The sequence below is a fragment of the Scyliorhinus canicula genome, chromosome 4 (genome assembly GCF_902713615.1).
Source record: "Scyliorhinus canicula chromosome 4, sScyCan1.1, whole genome shotgun sequence".
NCBI classification, from domain to species: Eukaryota; Metazoa; Chordata; class Chondrichthyes; order Carcharhiniformes; family Scyliorhinidae; genus Scyliorhinus; species Scyliorhinus canicula.
The window spans coordinates 3,165,218-3,186,097 of record NC_052149.1 but is presented as its reverse complement, the minus strand read 5'-3'; the positions used below and the strand labels follow the sequence as shown (position 1 = coordinate 3,186,097).

At 47.3% G+C, this 20,880-nt stretch overlaps 1 protein-coding gene across 1 annotated transcript in view; it reads left to right on the top strand.

The window, feature by feature from the left end:
* The window catches only part of tnni3k (TNNI3 interacting kinase), a 202,386-nt gene that overhangs the window by 98,448 nt on the left and 83,058 nt on the right, over positions 1-20,880 (top strand). Inside the window, exons 22-23 of the mRNA XM_038793593.1 lie at positions 14,801-14,860; positions 14,989-15,158. Of these exons, the coding sequence (XP_038649521.1) occupies positions 14,801-14,860; positions 14,989-15,158 (230 nt within the window). The remainder of the gene's footprint in view (positions 1-14,800; positions 14,861-14,988; positions 15,159-20,880) is intronic.

Genomic DNA, 20,880 nt, shown 5'->3' with positions numbered 1-20,880 from the left:
CAATTCTAATAAGGGGATCAGGTGTTATGGGGAGAAGGCAGGAGAATGGGGATGAAAAAATATCAGCCATAATTGAATGGTGGAGCAGGCTCGATGGGCCGAATGGCCTAATTCTGCTCCTATGTCTAATGGTCTTATGGAGACAGAATTAATAACAACAATAATAATAATCTTTATTGTCACAAGCAGGCTTACATTAACACTGCAATGAAGTTACTGTGAAAAGCCCCTAATCGCCACATTCCGGCGCCTGTTCGGCCACACAGGGAGAATTCAGAATGTCCAAATTACCTAGCAGCACATCTTTCGGGGCTTGTGGGAGGAAACCGGAGCACCCGGCGGACATGCAGACACGGGGAGAACGGGCAGACTCCGCACAGACAGTGACACAAGCCGTGAATCGAACCTGGGACCCTAGCACTGTGAACATAAGAACATAAGAACTAGGAGCAGGAGTAGGCCATCTGGCCCCTCAAGCCTGCTCCGCCATTCATTGAGATCATGGCTGATCTTTTGTGGACTCAGCTCCACTTTCCGGCCCGAACACCATAACCCTTAATCCCTTTATTCTTCAAAAAACTATCCATCTTTATCTTAAAACATTTAATGAAGGAGCCTCAACTGCTTCACTGGGCAAGGAATTCCATAGATTCACAACCCTTTGGGTGAAGATGTTCCTCCTAAACTCAGTCCTAAATCTACTTCCCCTTATTTTGAGGCTATGCCCCCCTAGTTCTGCTTTCACCCGCCAGTGGAAACAACCTGCCCGCATCTATCCTATCTATTTCCTTCATAATTTTATATGTTTCTATAAGATCCCCCAGCATCCTTCTAAATTCCAAAGAGTACAGTCCCAGTCTACTCAACCTCTCCTTGTAATCCAACCCCCTCAACTCTGGGTTTAACCTAGTGAATCTCCTCTGCACACCCTCCAGCGCCAGTACGTCCTTTCTCAGGTAAGGAGACCAAAACTGAACACAATACTCCAGGCGTGGCCTCACTAACACCTTATACAATTGCAGCATAACCTCCCTAGTCTTAAACTCTATCCCTCTAGCAATGAAGGACAAAATTCCATTTTTCTTCTTAATCACCTGTTGCACCTGTAAACCAACTCTTTGTGACTCATTCACTAGCACACCCAGGTCTCTCTGCACAGCAGCATGTTTTAATATTTTATCATTTAAATAATAATCCCATTTGCTGTTATTCCTACAAAAATGGATAACCTCACATTTGTCAACATTGTATTCCATCTGCCAGACCCTAGCTCATTCACTTAACCTATCCAAATCCCTCTGCAGACTTCCAGTATCCTCTGCACTTTTCGCTTTACCACTCATCTTAGTGTCATCTGCAAACTTGGACACATTGCCCTTGGTCCCCAACTCCAAATCATCTATGTAAATTGTGAACAATTGTGGGCCCAACACGGATCCCTGAGGGACACCACTAGCTACTGATTGCCAACCAGAGAAACACCCATTAATCCCCACTCTTTGCTTTCTATTAATTAACCAATCCTCTATCCGTGCTACTACTTTACCCTTAATGCCATGCATCTTTATCTTATGCAGTGCAAACCACTGTGCTACCGTGCCACATAGGGCAGCACGGTAGTACAGTGGTTAGCACAATTGCTTCACAGCTCCAGGGTCCCAGGTTTGATTCCCAGCTTGGGTCACTGTCTGTGCGGAGTCTGTACGTTCTCCCCGTGTCTGCGTGGGTTTCCTCCGGGTGCTCCGGTTTCCTCCAACAGTCCAAAGATGTGCAGGTTAGGTCAATTGGCCATGCTAAATTGCCCTCAGTGTCCAAAATTGCCGTTAGTGTTGGTTGGGTTAATGGGTTATGGGGACAGGGTAGAGGTGTGGGCTTGGGTCGGGTGCTCTTTCCAAGAGCCAGTGCAGACTCGATGGGCCGAATGGCCTCCTTCCTCACTGTAAATTCTATGACCATTTGGAGAGGCAGGGATTAATCAAGAACAGTCAGCATGGTTATGTTAAGTGGAGGTCATGATTGAAGTTTTCAAAGAGACGAGCAGGTGTGCAGGTGAGGGAAATTAATTTGATGTAGTCGACTTGGACTTTAGCAAGGCTTTTGATGAGGTTCCACACGGGAGACTGATAGGGAAGGTCAGAGCACTTGGGCAGGACAGACAAGGCAAGGGAATACAGGATAAACGGCAGGACCCTGGGAAGCACCGAGGGTCAGAGGGAACTTGGTGTACATGTACACATGTCCCTTAAGGTAGCAGAGCAGGCGGATACAGTGGTTAAGTAGGCAGATGGTATACTTGCCTTTATTAGCCGAGGCATATAGTTTAAGAGCAGGGAGATTATGCTGGGACTGTATAAAATGTTGGTTAGACCACAGCTAGAGTATTGTGGGCAGTTCTGGAATCCACATTATAGGAGGGATGTGATAGCCACTGGAAAGGGAGCAGAGGGGATTTACCAGGATGTTGCCTGGGCTGGAGAGTGTTAGTTAGGAAGAGAGATTGGATAGACTGGGATGGTTTTCCTTGGAGCAGAGGAGACTGAGGGGGGACATGAAATGAAATGAAATGAAAATCACTTATTGTCACGAGTAGACTTCAAATGAAGTTACTGTGAAAAGTCCCTAGTCGCCACATTCCGGCACCTGTTCGGGGAGGCTGGTACAGGAATTGAACTGTGCTGCTGGCCTGCTTTAAAAGCCAGCGATTTAGTCCAGTGAGCTAAATCAGGACATGATTGAGATGTATAAAATTATGAGGGGCCTGGATAGAGGAGACAGGAAGCAACCTTTCCCCGTGGGGGAGGGGTCAATGACCAGGGGGCAGAGATTTAAGGTGAGGGGCAGGAGGTTTAGAGGGGATGGGAGGGGAAACCTTTCACCCAGAGGGTGGTGGGAGTTTGGAACTCGCTGCCTGAAAGGGGGGTGGAGGCAGAGACCCCAGGTTTGTTTGGAAATATTAGCTTTCGGAGCACAGCTCCTGAGGAAGGAGCTACCCTCTGAAAGTTAGATTCCAAACAAACCTGGTGGACTTTAATCTGGTGTTGTAAGACTTCTCGCTGGGAAAGAGAATTCACATTTTTTTCTACAGATTGGAAAGATTTGTACGTTACCTGCGAAACAGAATAGTGCTGCCAAAAGAACATCACGCAGATAATGCCTGTAATTCCCACTGTCTGCTGTAACGGTGGCATTTAGGGACTGGGATGTACAGTTGGTGTCTGTTAACTGCAGAACCTTCTGAACTGCCAAACTCTGGGTCCTCTCACAGACCAGCCCTTTGGCATTTATTAAGGTCCGGTCAGGGCATGTAACAAAGTTTCTCAGAAACACGGTCAGCTCCTGCAGCTGACACGTACAGTTCCAGTGATTGAGGTTCAGGTTAAGCACCGAGAGCTTCGGTAAGTGTGAGAAGGAGTCAGCCATTCCCGACAGCCTGTTCCTCGAGAGGTCCAACCACCTCAGACCTCCGAGGCCTCTGAAAGCGTGCTCGTCAATGTAATAAATGGAGTTGTTGGAGAGATCCAGCACTTGGAGGTTTTGAAGGGTTGACCTTGTGAAAGTGTCGGCTTCTAGTTTGGTGATGTGATTCCTCCCCAGGTTTAGGAAGCCCAGCTGAGCCAGGTTGCTGAACCAGCTCCTGTTGATTTGGCCAATGCCATTATTGCTCAGTTGAAGTCTTTCCAGGTTAGGGGTCCCAGTAAAAGTAAGTTCCATGATGGTATCACTTGTTATTTGATTCTGATCAAGCAGCAGGGCCCTGAGACCAGAAAGCCCATGGAAACAATCCTCATTGATGTCCACAATTCCATTGTTACTCAGCTTTAACAAGGTCAAGGAGGACAGATTAGCCAGGTTTGGTTTCTCTATGGATGGGATGATGCCATCAGTAAGTAGCAGGGCCGTTGTGGTTGGCGGAACAGCTGCAACAACATAACACACATTACAGATCAAGACATTTCAAAATCTCGAATGCAGAGTGATTGTAACAATGGTTAACTTCAACGGTCCATTAAACTAAGTCCCATTTGACCTGCCTGTCATTGCTGGCTCTTTGAATAACCTATCCAATTAATACCACTCCCCGGCTCTTTCCCTATAGTCCTACAACTTTCTCCTTTTTCTGATATTCATCCAATATCCCTTGTGAAAGTTATTATTGAATCTGTTTCCACCGCCCTTTCAGACAGCACCTTCCAGATCACCACAATTGACGAGCATCTATGCAGCATCGTGTGAGCACATTAATGTTATTAGGAAGAGATCACTCAGACTTCGGCCTGGTGAGGAGGTGGATTTGGTGAAATTGGAGAAATCGATGATTCAGATCGATGGGCGGCACAGTGGTTAGCACTGCTGCCTCACAGTGGCAGGCACCCGGGTTCAATTCCGATCTCGGTGACTGAATGTGTACAGTTTGCACTTCCTCCCCGTGTCTGCGTGGGTTTCCTCCCACATTTCAAAGACAGATTGGTCATGCTAAATTGCCCCTTAGTGTCCAAAGTTGTACAGGTTTATGGGAGGTTACATGAACAGCGCGTGAGATGTGGGGCTCGTTCAGAGAGTCGGTGCAGACTCGATGGACTGAATGGCCTCCTTCTGCACTGGAAGGATTCTATAGAGAAACAGAGAGGAGGGCAGCTGGTGTTCCAAGTTGAGGTCTCAGAAACAGTTGCTGCTCCTGGCTCCACATTCGATTAAGAATAAGGAGGGGCTTCTTTTCAGTAAGTGTCAAGCGTGAGTACAATGTGAGATGACAAAATGTGGGGGGGGGGGGGGCATTCGAGAACTGGATCATGCAGGGTCCTAATTGCCACCAATAGTTATACCGTAAGTAACATGGCGGATATGGATCCACTTCCTGGTGGGAATGTGTGTCATCTTCCGACCCGTTACTTTGGGAGTTCATTAAGCTGCCTCGCACCTGACGATCCATTGCAGAGTGGCCTGAATTTCAGGATGAACAAGGCAAAACGGGACGTGCGATGATGTCAACAAACCTGGGATGTAGGTCAGACCGTGACAGATGGTTACGTTTTCTGTACACACGATGCAGGCAGGTGTGCAGCTAGAGCTGATGGGGGGTCGCAGCGAAATAGAGAACATCACTGAAATCAGGACTAAGTTTCCTGGAAGAAGACACAAATAATTCAGGATATTCTTTCTCAGACCGTGCTAAATGTTTCACTTGGTTATTTATTTTGTATGATCCTGACTGAGACTTGAAGGACAAAATCCCGAAAGTCGTGCTGTTAGGTGAATTGGACATTCTGAATTCTCCCTCTGTGTACCCGAACAGGCGCCGGAATGTGGCAACTAGGGGCTTTTCACACTAACTTCATTGCAGTGCCAATGTAAGCCTACTTGTGACAATAGAGATTATTATTATTATTATTACAAACTGTACCTCTCTATGGTGAAGGAACCAACAAGAGGGAAAAACATACTTGACCTCATCCTCACCAACCTGCCTGCTGTAGATGCCTCTGTCCATGACAGTATCGGTAGAAGTGGATTGGATTGGACTGGATTTGTTTATTGTCACGTGTACCGAGGTACAGTGAAAAGTATTTTTCTGCAAGCAGCTCAACAGATCATTCAGTACATGGGAAGAAAAGGGAATAAAAGAAAATACATAATAGGGCAACACAAGGTATACAATGTAACTACATAAGCACCGGCATCGGGTGAAGCATACAGGGTGTAGTGTTAATGAGGTCAGTCCATAAGAGGGTCATTTAGGAGTCTGGTGACAGTGGGGAAGAAGCTGTTTTTGAGTCTGTTTATGGGGGTTCTCAGACTTCTATATCTCCTGCCCGATGGAAGAAGTTGGAAGAGTGAGTAAGCCGGGTGGGAGGGATCCTTGATTATGCTGCCCGCTTTCCCCCGGCAGCGGGAGGTGTAGATGGAATCAATGGATGGGAGGCAGGTTTGTGTGATGGACTGGGCGGTGTTCACGACTCTCTGACGTTTCTTGCGATCCTGGGCCGAGCAGTTGCCACACCAGGCTGTGATGCAGCCCTACAGGATGCTTTCTATGGTGCATCTGTAAAAGTTGGTAAGGGTTAATGTGGACATGCCAAATTTCCTTAATTTCCTGAGGAAGTATAGGCGCTGTTGTGCTTTCTTGGTGGTAACGCGACGTGGGTGGACCAGGACAGATTTTTGGAGATGTGCACCCCTAGGAATTTGAAGTTGTCAACCATCTCCACCTTGGCCCCGTTGATGCTGACAGGGGTGCGTACAGTACTTTGTTTCCTGAAGTCAATGACCAGCTCTTTAGTTTTGCTGGCATTGAGGGAGAGATTGTTATCACTGCACCACTCCACTAGGTTCTCAATCTCCCTCCTGTATTCGTTGTTATTCGAGATCCGGCCCACTATGGTCGTATCGTCAGGAAACTTGTAGATGGAGTTGGAACCAAAATTTTGCCACGCAGTCGTGTGTGTACAGGGAGTAGAATAGGGGGCTAAGTACGCAGCGTTGCGGGGCCCCGGTATTTAGGACTATTGGAGGAGGTGTTATGACCACCACACAGTCTTTGTTGGAGACAAAGTCCTGTCTTCACAGTGAGGATACCCTCCATCTTGTTGTGTGGCACTACCACCGTGCTAAATGGGATAGACTTCAATCAGATCTAGCAACTCAAGACTGGGCATCCATGAGGTGCTGTGGGCCATCAGCAGCAGCAGAATTGGATTCAACCACAATCTGCAACCTCATGGCCCAGCATATCCCCCACTCTACCATTACCACCCAGCCAGGGGATCAACCCTGGTTCAATGAAGAGTGCAGGAGAGCGTGCCAGGAGCAACACCAGGCAGACCGAAAAAGCTACAACACAGGACTGTGAGCCAAACAGCATAAGCAGCAAATAATAGACAGAGCTCGGCAATTCCACAACCAACGCATCAGATCTAAGCTCTGCAGTCCTGCCACATCCAGCTGTGAATGGTGGTGGACAATTAAACAATTCACTGGAGGAGGAGGCTCCACAAATATCCCCAGAGAACATAGGAAAATACAGCACAGAACAGGCCCTTCGGCCCACGATGTTGTGCCGAACCTTTGTCCTAGATTAATCATAGATTATCATAGAATTTACAGTGCAGAAGGAGGCCACTCGACCCATCGAGTCTGCACCAGCTCTTGGAAAGAGCACCCTACCCGAGGTCAACACCTCCACCCTATCCCCATAACCCAGTAACCCCCCCAATACTAAGGGCAATTTTGGAAACTAAGGGCAATTTATCATGGCCAATCCACCTAACCTGCACATCTTTGGACTGTGGGAGGAAACCGGAGCACCCGGAGGAAACCCACGCACACACGGGGAGGATGTGCAGACTCCACACAGACAGTGACCCAAGCCGGGAATCGAACCTGGGACCCTGATCCTCAATGATGGAGGAGCCCAGCACATCTGTGCAATGGACAAGGCTGAGGCATTCGCAACAATCTTCAACTAGAAGTACTGAGTGGATGATCCATCTGGGTCTCCTCCGGAGGTCCCCAGCATCACAGATGTCAGTCTTCAGTCAATACGATTCACTCCATGTGATATCAAGAAATGGCTGAAGGCACTGGACACTGAAAAGGCTCTGGGCCCTGACAATATCCCAGCAATAGTACTGAAGACTTGTGCTCCAGAATTTACTACACCCCTAGTCAAGCTGTTCCAGTACAGCTACAACACTGGCATCTACCCGGCAATGTGGGAAATTGCCCAGGTGTGTCCTGTACACAAGAAACAAGACAAATCCAACCCAGCCAATTACCGCCCTATCTACTTTGGATCATCAGTAATGTGATGGAAGGAGTCATCAACAGCAGCATTAAGCATCACTTACTCAGCAATATCCTGCTCAAAGACACTCAGTTTGGGTTCCGCCCAGGGTCACTCAGCTCCTGACCTCATTACAGCCTTGGTTCAAACATGGACAAGAGAGCTGAATGCCAGAGGTGAGATAAGAGTAACTGCCCTTGACATCAAGGCAGTATATGACCGAATATGGCATCAAGGAGCCCGAGCTAAACTGGAGTCAATGGGAATCAGGGGAAAACCCTCCGCTCATTAGTCAGGTGTCCGACGACAGCACGGTAGCACAAGTGGATAGCACTTTGGCTTCACAGCGGCAGGGCCCCAGGTTCGATTCTCGCTGGACCACTGTCTGTGCGGAGTCTGCACATTCTCCCCGTGTCTGCGTGGGTTTCCTCCGGGTGCTCCGGTTTCCTCCCACAAGTCCCAAAAGACGTGCTGTTAGGTGAATTGGACATTCTGAATTCGCCCTCTGTGTACCCGAACAGGTGGCGGAATGTGGCAACGAGGGGCTTTTCACAGTAACTTCATTGCAGCATTAATGTAAGCCTACTTGTGACAATAATAATAATAATTATTATCTATTGTGAAAATATATATTTTTTGAAGTGAAGACACAGCGATTTTCTCGCTAACACCAACACTTTGAAAAAATATCAAAAGGTTCTGCCCAATGTCTAATGTTAAGTATGATTCTGTGATTGGGCAGCACTTGCTGAACAATCCCAAATTTTACTAAGAATTACACAAACAATCAATTAAACATTTTCAGTCCAACTCACAAATAGCTTCCTTGTGCTTGCGAAAATCTACATATATTCATACACAGGGCCTGGCCTCAGCAGCAAAAGTTCAGACATTGCACCTTTTCTGAATAAACATAAATATGAGGGACAATGGATTCACTGATGCATTCTCCATGACAATATCTGAACCAATTGGAGCCAACTTGCCACCCAATCAGCACCTTTTTTTTGTCATACAGTATAAATTGTTGCTCCCTTTGAAATTTGGCATTCTTGCATCTGTCTTGATGAGTGCAAGACAAAAAGCTTTGACAAGGGGCAGCAGGGTAGCATGGTGGTTAGCATAAATGCTTCACAGCTCCAGGGTCCCAGGTTCGATTCCCGGCTGGGTCACTGTCTGTGTGGAGTCTGCACGTCCTCCCCGTGTGTGCGTGGGTTTCCTCCGGGTGCTCCGGTTTCCTCCCACAGTCCAAAGATGTGCGGGTTAGGTGGATTGGCCATGCTAAATTGCCCGTAGTGTCCTAATAAAAGTAAGGTTAAGGGGGGGGTTGTTGGGTTACGGGTATAGGGTGGATACGTGGGTTTGAGTAGGGTGATCATGGCTCGGCACAACATCGAGGGCCGAAGGGCCTGTTCTGTGCTGTACTGTTCTATGTTCTATAATAATTTCCTTTTTCAATAATACCCATGGTCTGTGCTAACAAGTGACTATATGGTTTGGGCTATTGGAGGTCAATGATCTCAGCTCCAGGACACAATTCTAGGGGTTCGTCAGAGTAGTTCCTCGGACCAACCACCTTCAGATGCTTCATCAATGACCTTCCTTCAACATAAGGTCAGAAAAGGGGACGATCACTCATGATTGTACATTGACCCCATTCGTGCCTTCTCTGATATTGAAGCAGTCCATGTCCAAATGCAACAAGACCTGGACAATTCAGGCTTGGGTTGATAAGTGGCAAGGAGCAGTCAAGAAAAACCAAGCATCTCCTCTTGACATTCAATGGCATTATGGCTGGCTGGTGGAATCCCCCACGAGCCAGCCATATTAATACTGTGGCTACAAGAGCAGATCAGAGGCTGGGATTTCTCACCCCCTGACTCTCGAAAGTTTGTCCACCCTCAACAAGACAGGAGTGCGATGGAACATTCTTCACTTGCCTGGATGAGTGTGGCTCGAAAACCACTGGAGGAGCTCGACACCATCCAGGACCAAGCAGGCCGCTGGATTGGCACCCCATCCACCACCTTCAACATTCATTCTCTCCACCACCGACGCACAGGGGCAGCAGTCTGTAACATCAACAACAGGGTTTCTTAAACTCAGGTTCATGACCCGCGGGTGGGTCGCGGGCGGGTGTCAGGTGGATCGCGGAGCGATCGGTCCCACCAATCCCGTGGTGGTCCCAATTACAGGAGAAGCGCAAAACAGCGCCAAAGGGGCTGCTTAGCACACTGGGCTAAATCGCTGGCTTTGAAAGCAGACCAAGGCAGGCCAGCAGCATGGTTCGATTCCCGTAACAGCCTCCCCGAACAGGCGCCGGAATGTGGCGACTAGGGGCTTTTCACAGTAACTTTATTGAAGCCTACTCGTGACAATAAGCGATTTTCATTTTCAAACAGCTGCTACCGCTTTTAAATGGAGAATTGCGACCATTGCTGCTTTTTTAAAGGAGATCAGATCTGGCTGCGTGTGGAGTCCTCCGGCCAGAAGCAGCAGCAGAGAGCAGGTCCCGCACCCTGCATGGGGCCATCCAGGGACGTGCTTTAGGTACCAAAGCAGGGAGTAAAGTTGTTTTGATTTTGCAGCTGCTGGTAAACAAAGCAAGTGAACTGTGATGATCAATGTTGGTGAAGATCAATGTTTTCTCAAGTACGAGGTGGCCAGAGACTCAAATAGGCAGTTTACAGATTGGATAGGATCTCAAAACAGAATCTGCTGGAGAGAGCTACACAGGAGAGTCTAGGGCAGTGGTAGCGTTAGAGCTCTTGGCCTCTGGTTAGTGGTCCTGAGAAAAGAAACTTGGCTCAGAACAAAGAAATATAAAGATTATTTCTTGAGGTATGATTTTGTCGATTGTGCCAATGCAAATAAGGATGCAAAGCCCGTGTGTGTTATATGCAGGGATGTACTGGCAAAAGAGAAGAGAGGTTTCAGGTTTTGAAAGACAAATATTGGGTGAAAAATTCCTTTTGAGGTTGAGACCACAGAGTCAGCAATTTAATTACTCCAAATGAAAAGATAACGCTGCTGTACCTGACCTGTGACAGCACATTAAAAACATGCCAAAAGCTCATGAGGCAATCAGCATTCTGGAGTAGCATCTCCTAGGAGTATCCAGTGCTGAGTAAAACAAGCATTTTGTTGCTATTGCCCTTCGCGATGACCTAGGTTTTTCCACTTTCATAAAGATGAAGATGGCACAAAGAAACTGGCTGAAGTCTGCACCTGATTTTCCTATTGTCCTCTCTTCCTGTGAACCTTATTCAAGTGAGATTTTGAGGACAAAGCAGGCTCCCCTTTCACACGGTGGCACATTGGTTGGCACTGTTGCTCCACCGCTCCAGGGTCCCGGGTTCGATTCCCGGCTTGGGTCACTGTCTGTGCGGAGTCTACATGTTCTCCCCGTGTCAGCGTGGGTTTCCTCCGGGAACTCCGGCTCCCTCCCACAAGTCCTAAATGACTTGCTTGTTAGGTGAATTGGACATTCTGAATTCTCCCTCTGTGTATCCGAACAGGCGCTGGAATGTGGCAACTAGGGGCTTTTCACAGTAATATCATTGCATTGTTAATGTAAGCCTACTGGTGACAATAATAAAGATTATTATTAATAAATAGCCCCATGGTGTCCAAACGTTAGGTGCTGTTGCTGGGTTACGGGGATAGGGTGGAGGTGTGGGCAAAGGTGGGGCGATCTTTCAGGGGCCGGTGTAGACCCAATGGGCTGAATGGCCTCCTTCTGCACTGTAAATTCTATGATTAAAAGGCAAGCGAGCATGACGCGTGTCACGAAGGTTTGCCAGTATGGTTCACAAGGTTCAGCCAAAGTGGGTCCCGGGAGAAAATGTTTAAAAAACACTGATCAACACCAAGGTTCCTGAGACGGCACCTTCCAAACCCACGACCACTACCATCTAGAAGGACAAGAGCAGCAGATACCTGGGAACCCCACCACCTGGAGGTTCCCCTCCAAGTCACTCACCACCCTGACTTGGAAATATATCGGCCGTTCCTTCCCTGTCGCTGAAATTTCTGGAAACTCCAAAACCCTGGAACTCTCTTCGTATCAGCCATGTGGGTGCATCTGTACCATTTGGACTGAAACACTTCACGAAGGTGACTCACTACCACCTTAATGAGGGCAATTAGGAATGGGCAGCAACTGCGGGCCAAGCCAATGATGCCCCAGCGAAGGAAAGAATAAAAAATGACCTAGCCCAACACTCTCCTCTTGTGAAGATGCTGACGCACTGGGTATCTCTGCCCCCAACTCTACACCCTCCGATACTCCTGTCATTGCTTCTTAGCCCAGGTATTGAATGTCTGGCAGCTATTTGACTGCAGGAGCTGCACTCAGCTGCTATCTTCGAGGATGACAGGACAAATTAGGAGAAAGAGACAAGAAAGAAAGACTCGCAGTTCTGCATCACTTGTCACGTGACAGCCAATTAAATTGTTGTCGAGGTGTAATTACTGTTGTAAAGTAGGAAACAGAGGAGACAATTTGCGCACAGCAAATTGCCACCACTGTTGGAACCTTATTCAAGTTAAATTAGTTGCTATGTTTCCTGCATTACAAAAGTACATTGTTACCTTCATTAGGGGTTTGGATGGAGAGAAATTTGTCGAGTGTATTTGGGAAGAATTCCTCATTCAATATGTGGATGGCCCGACTAGAGAGGGGGCAAAACCTGACCTCCTCTTGGGGAATGAGAAAGGGCTGGTGACGGAAATGTTAGTGAGGGATGACTTTGGGACCAGTCACCATAATTCCATTAGTTTTACGATAGCTACGGAGAATGATATGTCTGACCCAAAAGTTAAAATTCTACACTGGGGAAAGGCCAATTTCGATGGTATTAGGCGGGAACTTTGAAAAGTTGATTGCAGGAGCCCGTCTACAGGCAAAGGGACAGCTGGTAAGTGGGAGTCTTTCAAAAGTGCGTTAACTAGGGTTCAGAGTGAGCACATTCCTCTTAGAGTGAAGGGGAAGGCTGGTAGAGGAGGGAACCCTGAATGACTCGGGATATTGAGGCCCTGGTCAAAAGGATGAAGGAGGCATACGACATGCATAGGCAGCTGGGATCAAGTGGATCCCTTGAAGAGTATAGGGCTTGTCAGAGTAGAGTTAAGAGCGAAATCAGGAGGGCAAAAGGGGACATGAGATTTTCTGGCAAAAAATCTTCTATTCAGAAGGTGGTGGTGAGTTGCCTTCTTGAACCGCTGCAGTCCATATGGTTTAGGTACACCCACTGTGCTGTTAGGGAGGGAGTTCCAGGATTTTGACCCAGCGACAGTGAAGGAACGGCGATAAATTTCCAAGTCGGGGTGGTGAGTGACTTGGAGGGGAACCTTCAGGTGGTGGGGTTCCCAGGTATCTGCTGCCCTTGTCGTTCAAGGTATTTGGAACAAAAAGAGAACATGCTGGAGTAACTGAGCAGGTCTGGCAGCATCTGGCAGAGTTAACGTCTCAGATCTAAATGACCCTTCAGCAGAACAGAATTTGGAGGTTTGTGAAATAAATCAACCGGTTAATGTTCCTGATAAAATACCGGAGAGAGGAATTTGAGAGAAGCATGCTGACCAGCAGCTGCACAATGCAATTTGCAATTTCCAATTCAATAATTCTTGAGTAACAATGCGGTTTAATGAAATGAGCTTACTTTTAATGTTGTTCATGTTGATGTGCTTCCCAGTAGCTATTTACATGGAACCTGGACGCCTGGCACAGCAATGATCTTCCTTGAACTGTCCCTATAGAAAGAATGGAAATTACCGCTTTAAAGTTGCATAATTGAGGAAGTATAATTGGCAGGCACTATGTGGCAATGTATCACTGTCTTAAGGTGAAGCAAGTACAGATTGCTGTGATCATCTATAAGTAGCTCATGTCTTTGCACTCCATTGTAACCTCACTTGATCCAAAATTTGAAATTTTCCAGCCCCTTACTCAAGCTCACGATTTCAGTGAGATTCTTTTTTATTTAATTGTCTGGAAAATGCAGCCAATCTAAGCTCAGCAAGCTCCAGCAATGTTGTAACCAGATAATTGCTTTTTAGTTAGGTTGTTTGTAGGTTAAATAACGACCAGACCACCAGGGTACATTTATGCTCTTCTGCCAGGAGTGTTGTAAGATCCTCTACAATAGGTCGAGAATGCAAGTAGAATCTCAATTCATTATCTCCAAAAGAGAAGATGGTACCTCCGACTGCGCAGAACTCCCACAGTACTAACATCCTGACAGTGTAGCACTCTCTCAGTACTGACCCTCTGATAGTGCGGCACTCCCTCAGTACCGACCCTCTGACAGTGCAGCACTCCCTCAGTACTGACCCTCTGACAGTGCGGCACTCCCTCAGTACTGACCCTCTGACAGTGCAGCACTCCCTCAGTACTGACCCTCTGACAGTGCAGCACTCCCTCAGCACTGACCCTCTGACAGTGCAGCACTCCCTCAGTACTGACCCACTGACAGTGCAGCACTCCCTCAGTACTGACCCTCTGACAGTGCAGCACTCCCTCAGTACTGACCCTCTGACAGTGCGGCACTCCCTCAGTACTGACCCTCTGACAGTGCAGCACTCCCTCAGTACTGACCCTCTGACAGTGCAGCACTCCCTCAGTACTGACCCTCTGACAGTGCTGAACTCCCTTAATAATTATCTGGAATTATCAGCCTGTATTTTGATGGGCTGAATGGCTGACTCCAGTTACTTTGTTACAGACCTTTCGACCCCTGCACCGTCTCGCTCCTAATTTTATTGCAAGCAGGCGCCTGAGAACATGAAGGCGGCCTGCTGCTCATGTCAGGCATCAAACACTGAAGTGATGTGGGGTCGTGACCCGGACATACGCCTGACATCAGAACAAAAATTCAGCCCTATAACCCTGCACCGTTCTCCAAGGGTGGTCTGGAGACAGATGTGCACAGTGCTCTGGGTGGGATATGGAGATTTGAAGATTAGAGTCTGCTCCAAGTGTGGCCTAATCAAAATGATTACTTTGCCTTTCACCTCCAGGAACGTCCAGACTTCTCGCAGTTGGTTACCAATCTGGAGGAATGCATTTGCAACATTGAGGTAGGGATTTGTTATGTTGGATGGATTATCCTTGATGGGCAATGGGAATTTTCCTTAACTGTGACGTTTCTGGTGATGTTTAAAAATTCCTGATCTGAAATCTCGTTTCTCCTTCTCCACGTGCACAGCTGATGTCCCCAGCCTCCAGTAACAGCAGTGGATCCCTCTCGCCCTCATCCTCCTCTGACTGTCTGATGGCCCGTGGGGGACCGGGCAGGAGTCACGTGGCGGCGCTGCGCACCCGATTCGAGCTGGAGTACGCGCTAAATGCACGGGCGTACGCCACCTGGTCTCAGAGGTAAGATAGCAGGACAGCTGATAGGCAATAGTTCTATGGTGAGGTTCTACAGTTCAACACAATCTATCTTTATCAAGCATGCCCTCGACTTAAAAATACGGCCCAGAAAATTCCTCAGAGCATGTTATCAGTCATTCGTAGTAACTTTTGCTGTGTGTTCAAGTTTGTTCCTAGTTGTAACGAGGTACTGTGTGGTAAGATTTAACTCCAATTCGATCTATAAGTTTGCGGATGATACGACTGTGGTGGGTTGTATCTCAAACATTGACGTATCAGACTGCAGAAGAGAGATAGATCACTTGGTTGCATGGTGTACCGAAAACTACCCCTCTCTAAATGTTGGAAAGACCAAGGAACTGATCATCGACTTCAGGAAGCGCAATACGAAACCCCCCCCCCGTCTGCATCAATGGCTCCGAAATGGAGATGGTCGATAGCTGTAAGTTCCTGGGGGGTCACCATCACCAACAGTCAGTCCTGGTCCACTCACGTTCAAGAAAGCTCAACAATGCCTCTACTTCCTACGGAAGCTAAAGAAATTTGGCATGTCTGCATCGACTCTCACAAACTTCTACAGATGTGCGATAGAGAGCATCCTATCCGGCTGCATCACAGCCGGGTATGGCAACTGCTCGGTCCAAGGTCACAAGAAACTGCAGAGTGTGGTGACCTCAGCCCAACACATCACACAAGCTTGCCACGCTCATATTGATTCTGTCTACACCTCCCGCTGCCTCAGGAAGGCAGACAGCATTATCAGAGACCCCTCCCACCCAGGCTTTGCCTTCTTCCAGACCCTTCCATCAGGCAGAAGGTACAGAAGTCTGAAGACCCGCACGTCCAGACATAGGAATAGCTTCTTCCCCACAGCTACCAGACTCCTCAACTACTCCCCCTCGGACTGATCTGTTCCCTTTAAGAACACTATTCACGATGCCCTATGCTGCTCTTGTTTGTCCCTTGTTCTGCACTGTAACCAATTACTGTTTGTCGATGTACCATTTGTCAATGTTCTCTGTCGATTATTCTTTTGTTGACTATGTACCTACTGTGTACGTTCCCTTGGCTGCAGAAAAATACTTTTCACTGTACTTTGGTACATGTGACAATAAATATCAATTAATCAATCAATCAACTTATGAAATCAGAATGTGCGGGCTAACAGTCCGTCTAACCTTACAGCCTGTAGGGAAGACTCCTTTCCAATAAAGTTCTTGTTTGTTTGACCCTTCATGGTCTGCAAGTCTATTCTTTAAAAATCCTCAAAGAAAACTGGCGACGAGGTGGCTGATCCACACTGAAAACACCCGAAGAAGAACTGCAGCAATCTGCTGGAGTAAGAAAATTCATCGATCCATGCGGCAGACATCCAAAAAGGATGAAGCAGACAAAAAACATCGCTCCAGCAACGCTGGCAATGGAGGGATGCTGAGTAATAGCAGCAACTATCAAAGGAACGATTTCAGTGAAAACAGCATCAAAAGAAACTCGCCACCTGTTTCTCCTGGAAAGTTCTGGAACAGTGCTCCCTCTGCTGTAACAAATACCCTGCAGCCATTAACAGAGAACGAGGGGAAACTTGGAAAGGAACAGGCTGACCTCAGGGTTACCTCGTTTGAATTAAAAGTCAGGAGGTTGTGTTAAAGACCTTGTGGCACATTTGTGTTTACTTGCGCTTTCCCAAAGTAAAATGAACATAGAACAGACAGTGCAAAAGAAGGCCATTCGGCCCATCAAGTCTGCACCAACCCGCTTAGGCCCTCACCTCCACCCTATCCCCATAACCCAATAACCCCTCTTAACCTTTTTGGACACTAAAGGGCAATTTATCATGGCCAATCCACCTAACCTGCACATCTTTGGACTGTGGGAGGAAACCGGAGCACCCGGAGGAAACCCACGCAGACACGGGGAGAGCGTGCAGATTCCGCACAGACAGTGACCCAAGCCGGGAATCGAACCTGGGACCCTGGCGCTGTGAAGCCACAGTGCTAACCACTGTGCTACCGTGCTGCCCCAATGTCGGGAACTTTTGACACCATCAGACCAGATGATGAAAACACCAAACGTTGGAGATCATACACTGAAAGATTCAAACACTTTGTCTGGAAAAACAAAACTTCAGCGGAGGTAATAGTCCCAGCGTTCCTGAGCACGATGTGGGGAAACGTTCATAGTGCTGTGAAGTCTGGAGCAACTGGAAAAACCAGGCTCGAAGACCTATGGCGAGGTTGTGGAGATAATATCGGACCTTTTACCATCAAAACCCTTGGTCATCACCGGAAGGTTCAAGTTCCATAAACGTAGCCAGCAAGAAGATGAATCAATCGCACAGTTCGTAGCTACTTTGAAGAAAAATGAGCTGAACATTGTGAATTTGGAGATGTCTTAGAAAACACCATTCGAGACAGACTTGTGTGTGGAGTTAAGAAGCGAAGCTATCCAAAAAGGGCTGTTACGAGAAAGCAACTTAGACCTAAAGAAAGCTTTAGAAGTAGTGATCTCTGAGGAACTAGCACCTAATAAAGCATAATGATTAAGCTCGAGCACTAAATCCGTGAAATGCCAGCTGAGACCCGAACACCAACACAGGTTCGAAATTGCCATCGATGTGCAAAAACCGGGCACACAGCAACTGGAGTAAAGAAGCAAAATGCAACTGGGCACATCAAACGGCGTGTTGGAGAAAGAAACAAGTTTCAAACAAGAATTAGAAAAAGCAAGAACCAAATACATGGAGTGAAAAATTGAATAGTGGGAAGTATATCCCACGTGATAGAAAAAGGATGCAAAAAGGGTCCAGAGTCACAATCAGAATACAAAGTGTTGTTGAACGTACTGGCCATTACTGCTGCAGTGAACCATTCCTGGATCGTCCCTTTGCTACACGGACAAACGGTGAAAATGGACGTAGACACCGGAGCAGCAATTTAATTGATACCAGAAACTGTTTATCAAGAGCAACTATGACATATTACCCTAAATCCCTCAGAGATAACACATAAAATATATAGAGGGGGGGGGGGAATAGTGCCATTGAGAGGCCGTATCAATGTAAACGTGCAGCTAAACGGGAGGATACCAGACTTGTCCATGCACATTGTGAAGGTTCTAAAGAAACAGGCCACAGTCTTTAATGGAAAGCTGGGAAGCATTAAAGAGCTCTTAGTCGAGCTAAAGATTAGCTAAAAAGGCCAACAAGATGCTTAAAGGCTCGGTTAGTGCTGTATGTCATCAGGCCTAAGGTCGAGGCAGAATTAAAGAAGCTGGTCAAAGTGGGGAGTCCTCAAACCCATTCATGTAAGTGATTGGGCCACACCCATTGTATCCGTGATGAAGGAAGATGGTTTGGTACAAATATGTGGTGATTTCAAGGTCACGATCAATCTGTTACTGTGCATAGAGCAGCACCCTCTGCCTTTAACTGATTATTTATTACAGAGCGGGACCCTCTGCCTTTAACTGATTATTTATTACAGAGCGGGACCCTCTGCCTTTAACTGATTATTTATTTGTTGGGTTGGTTGGAGGCCAGAATTTCAGTAAAGTTGACCCCACTTGAACTCATCTCCAGATAAATGTGGACCCAGATTCACAACAATATTTGATAATCGTGACGCACAAATAGCTTTTCAGATATAAAAGACTCCCATTTGGCACCATGTCCACACCTGTGTTGTTCCAGTGGCCGTGGATCAAATTGTCAGTGGATGAGAAGGAGTCCAAAGCGACCTTGACAATATCTTAGTTACTGGAAAGAATGAAGAAGAGCATCTTCAAAATGTAGATGTTCCACTCCAGAGATGAGAAGATTATGGACAAGTGTGGAAGGATAAATGTGAATTCCTCAAATCTTCCATTGAATATCTGGGGCACGTCACAGATGCAAAGGGACTGCACAAATCGCCTTGAAAATTAAAAGCCATAACTTAGGCACGTTCACCTCAAAACGTAAATGAACTTTGATTGTTTTTGGGCTTACTAAACTATTATGAAAGGTTTGTCCCTAATCCAGCAACAATCCTCAGACCTTTACACAACTTATTGTGTCAAGACTGGAACTAGAAATGGGCGGATCAGTACGGGAAGGTCTTTGTACAAACCAAGGAGACACCACTAAAGTCAGAAGTCCTGACACACTTTGATCTGAAGTTACCCTTGTAACTGGTTTGCGAAGCATCACCTTATGGAATGGGAGCTGTGGTTTCTCACAGAATGTCCAATGATGAAGTAAAGCTAATAGCGTTTGCATCAATTCCCTTAGACAAGACAGAAATGAACAATCCCCAGATAGAAAAGGGAGCTCTGAGCATCACTTCCGGAATCAAATATTTTTACCAAGACTTATGCGGAAGGAAATTCAATTTACTAACAGATCACCGACAAACTGACAAATAAGTTAAGAGCCCATGGTGTTAAGGGTAAGATCCTGGCATGGATAGAAGATTGGCTGACTGGCAGAAGGCAGGGAGTGGGGATAAAGGCGTCTTTTTCAGGATGGCAGCCGGTGACTAGTGGTGTGCTTCAGGGTCTGTTCTGGGACCACAACGTTTCACAATATACATTAATGATCTGGAAGAAGGAACTGAAGGGACTGTTGCTAAGTTTGCAGGTGATACAAAGATATGCAGAGGAACAGGTAGTATTGAGGAAGCAGGGTGGGCTGCAGAAGGACTTGGACAGGCTAGGAGAGTGGGCAAAGAAGTGGCAGATGGAATACAAAGTGGAAAGTGTGAGGTTATGCACTTTGGAAGGAGAAATTGAAGAATATATGAAGCAATATCAGGCATGATTGAATGGTGAAGCAGACTCGATGGGCCGAGTGGCCTAATTCTGCTCCTATGTCTTATGGTCTTATGGTGAACGGTATTCCATCTCTAGCCGGGAGCCGGATGCAGAGACGGGCATTGCTATTGTCCACACTTACATACACAATAAATTATCGTCAGTCAAATCACCATGGAAACGCTGCTGGACTCACTGGATTAACTTCACCTAACAAGTCGTCAATGAATAGTTTGAGTGCTAATATTTTTTAGTTCAAAGAAATCGATAACACTCCTGCAACCACAGGACAAAATAAGAGGTGTCTGAGAAATAACCCGCTCCTCAGGAGCTATGGACCTGGTACTTTGTGTCAAGTCCACGGGAGCAAACCCGGAGTTGGAGCCACATGTTACCCGAAGACTTGGACCGTCCGTACCGGCTGGCTGTCTCCTGTGGAGAATGAGGGTTATCATTCCACCATTGTTAAGGAAGTGTGCCCTGAACCAACTCCATGAAGGTCACTGTGGGATAGTAAGGATGAAGAAGGTATCCAGAAGCTATTTTTGATGGGGAGGGATCAATAGTGAAATCAAGGAGAAGGTGGACATGTGATTGGCTTGTGCAAAGGTTCGAAACCTGCCACCACCGGCGCCATCGGGGTGGCGCCGTTCCATCCCCTCCAGAACGGTGTACCCCGAGTACGCCGTACGGCCCTCCCCCGATGCTCCGCCCCCGATGGGCCGAGTTCCCGGCGGCGTGGGGCACATGTCCTCTCAACATTCGGGAAGCTGGCATGCCGGCCGAGGACTATGTCCATGGCCGCCACAGTCGGTGGGAACAGCCTTTCCCCTCACAGGAGGGGCTTCGATGGGGGCGGGGGGGGGGGACTGGTGGGGGCTGGTCGAGGGGTGGCGAAGGGGGTTACAGAGGGGCACCCTCTGGCAGGCCGGTTCCG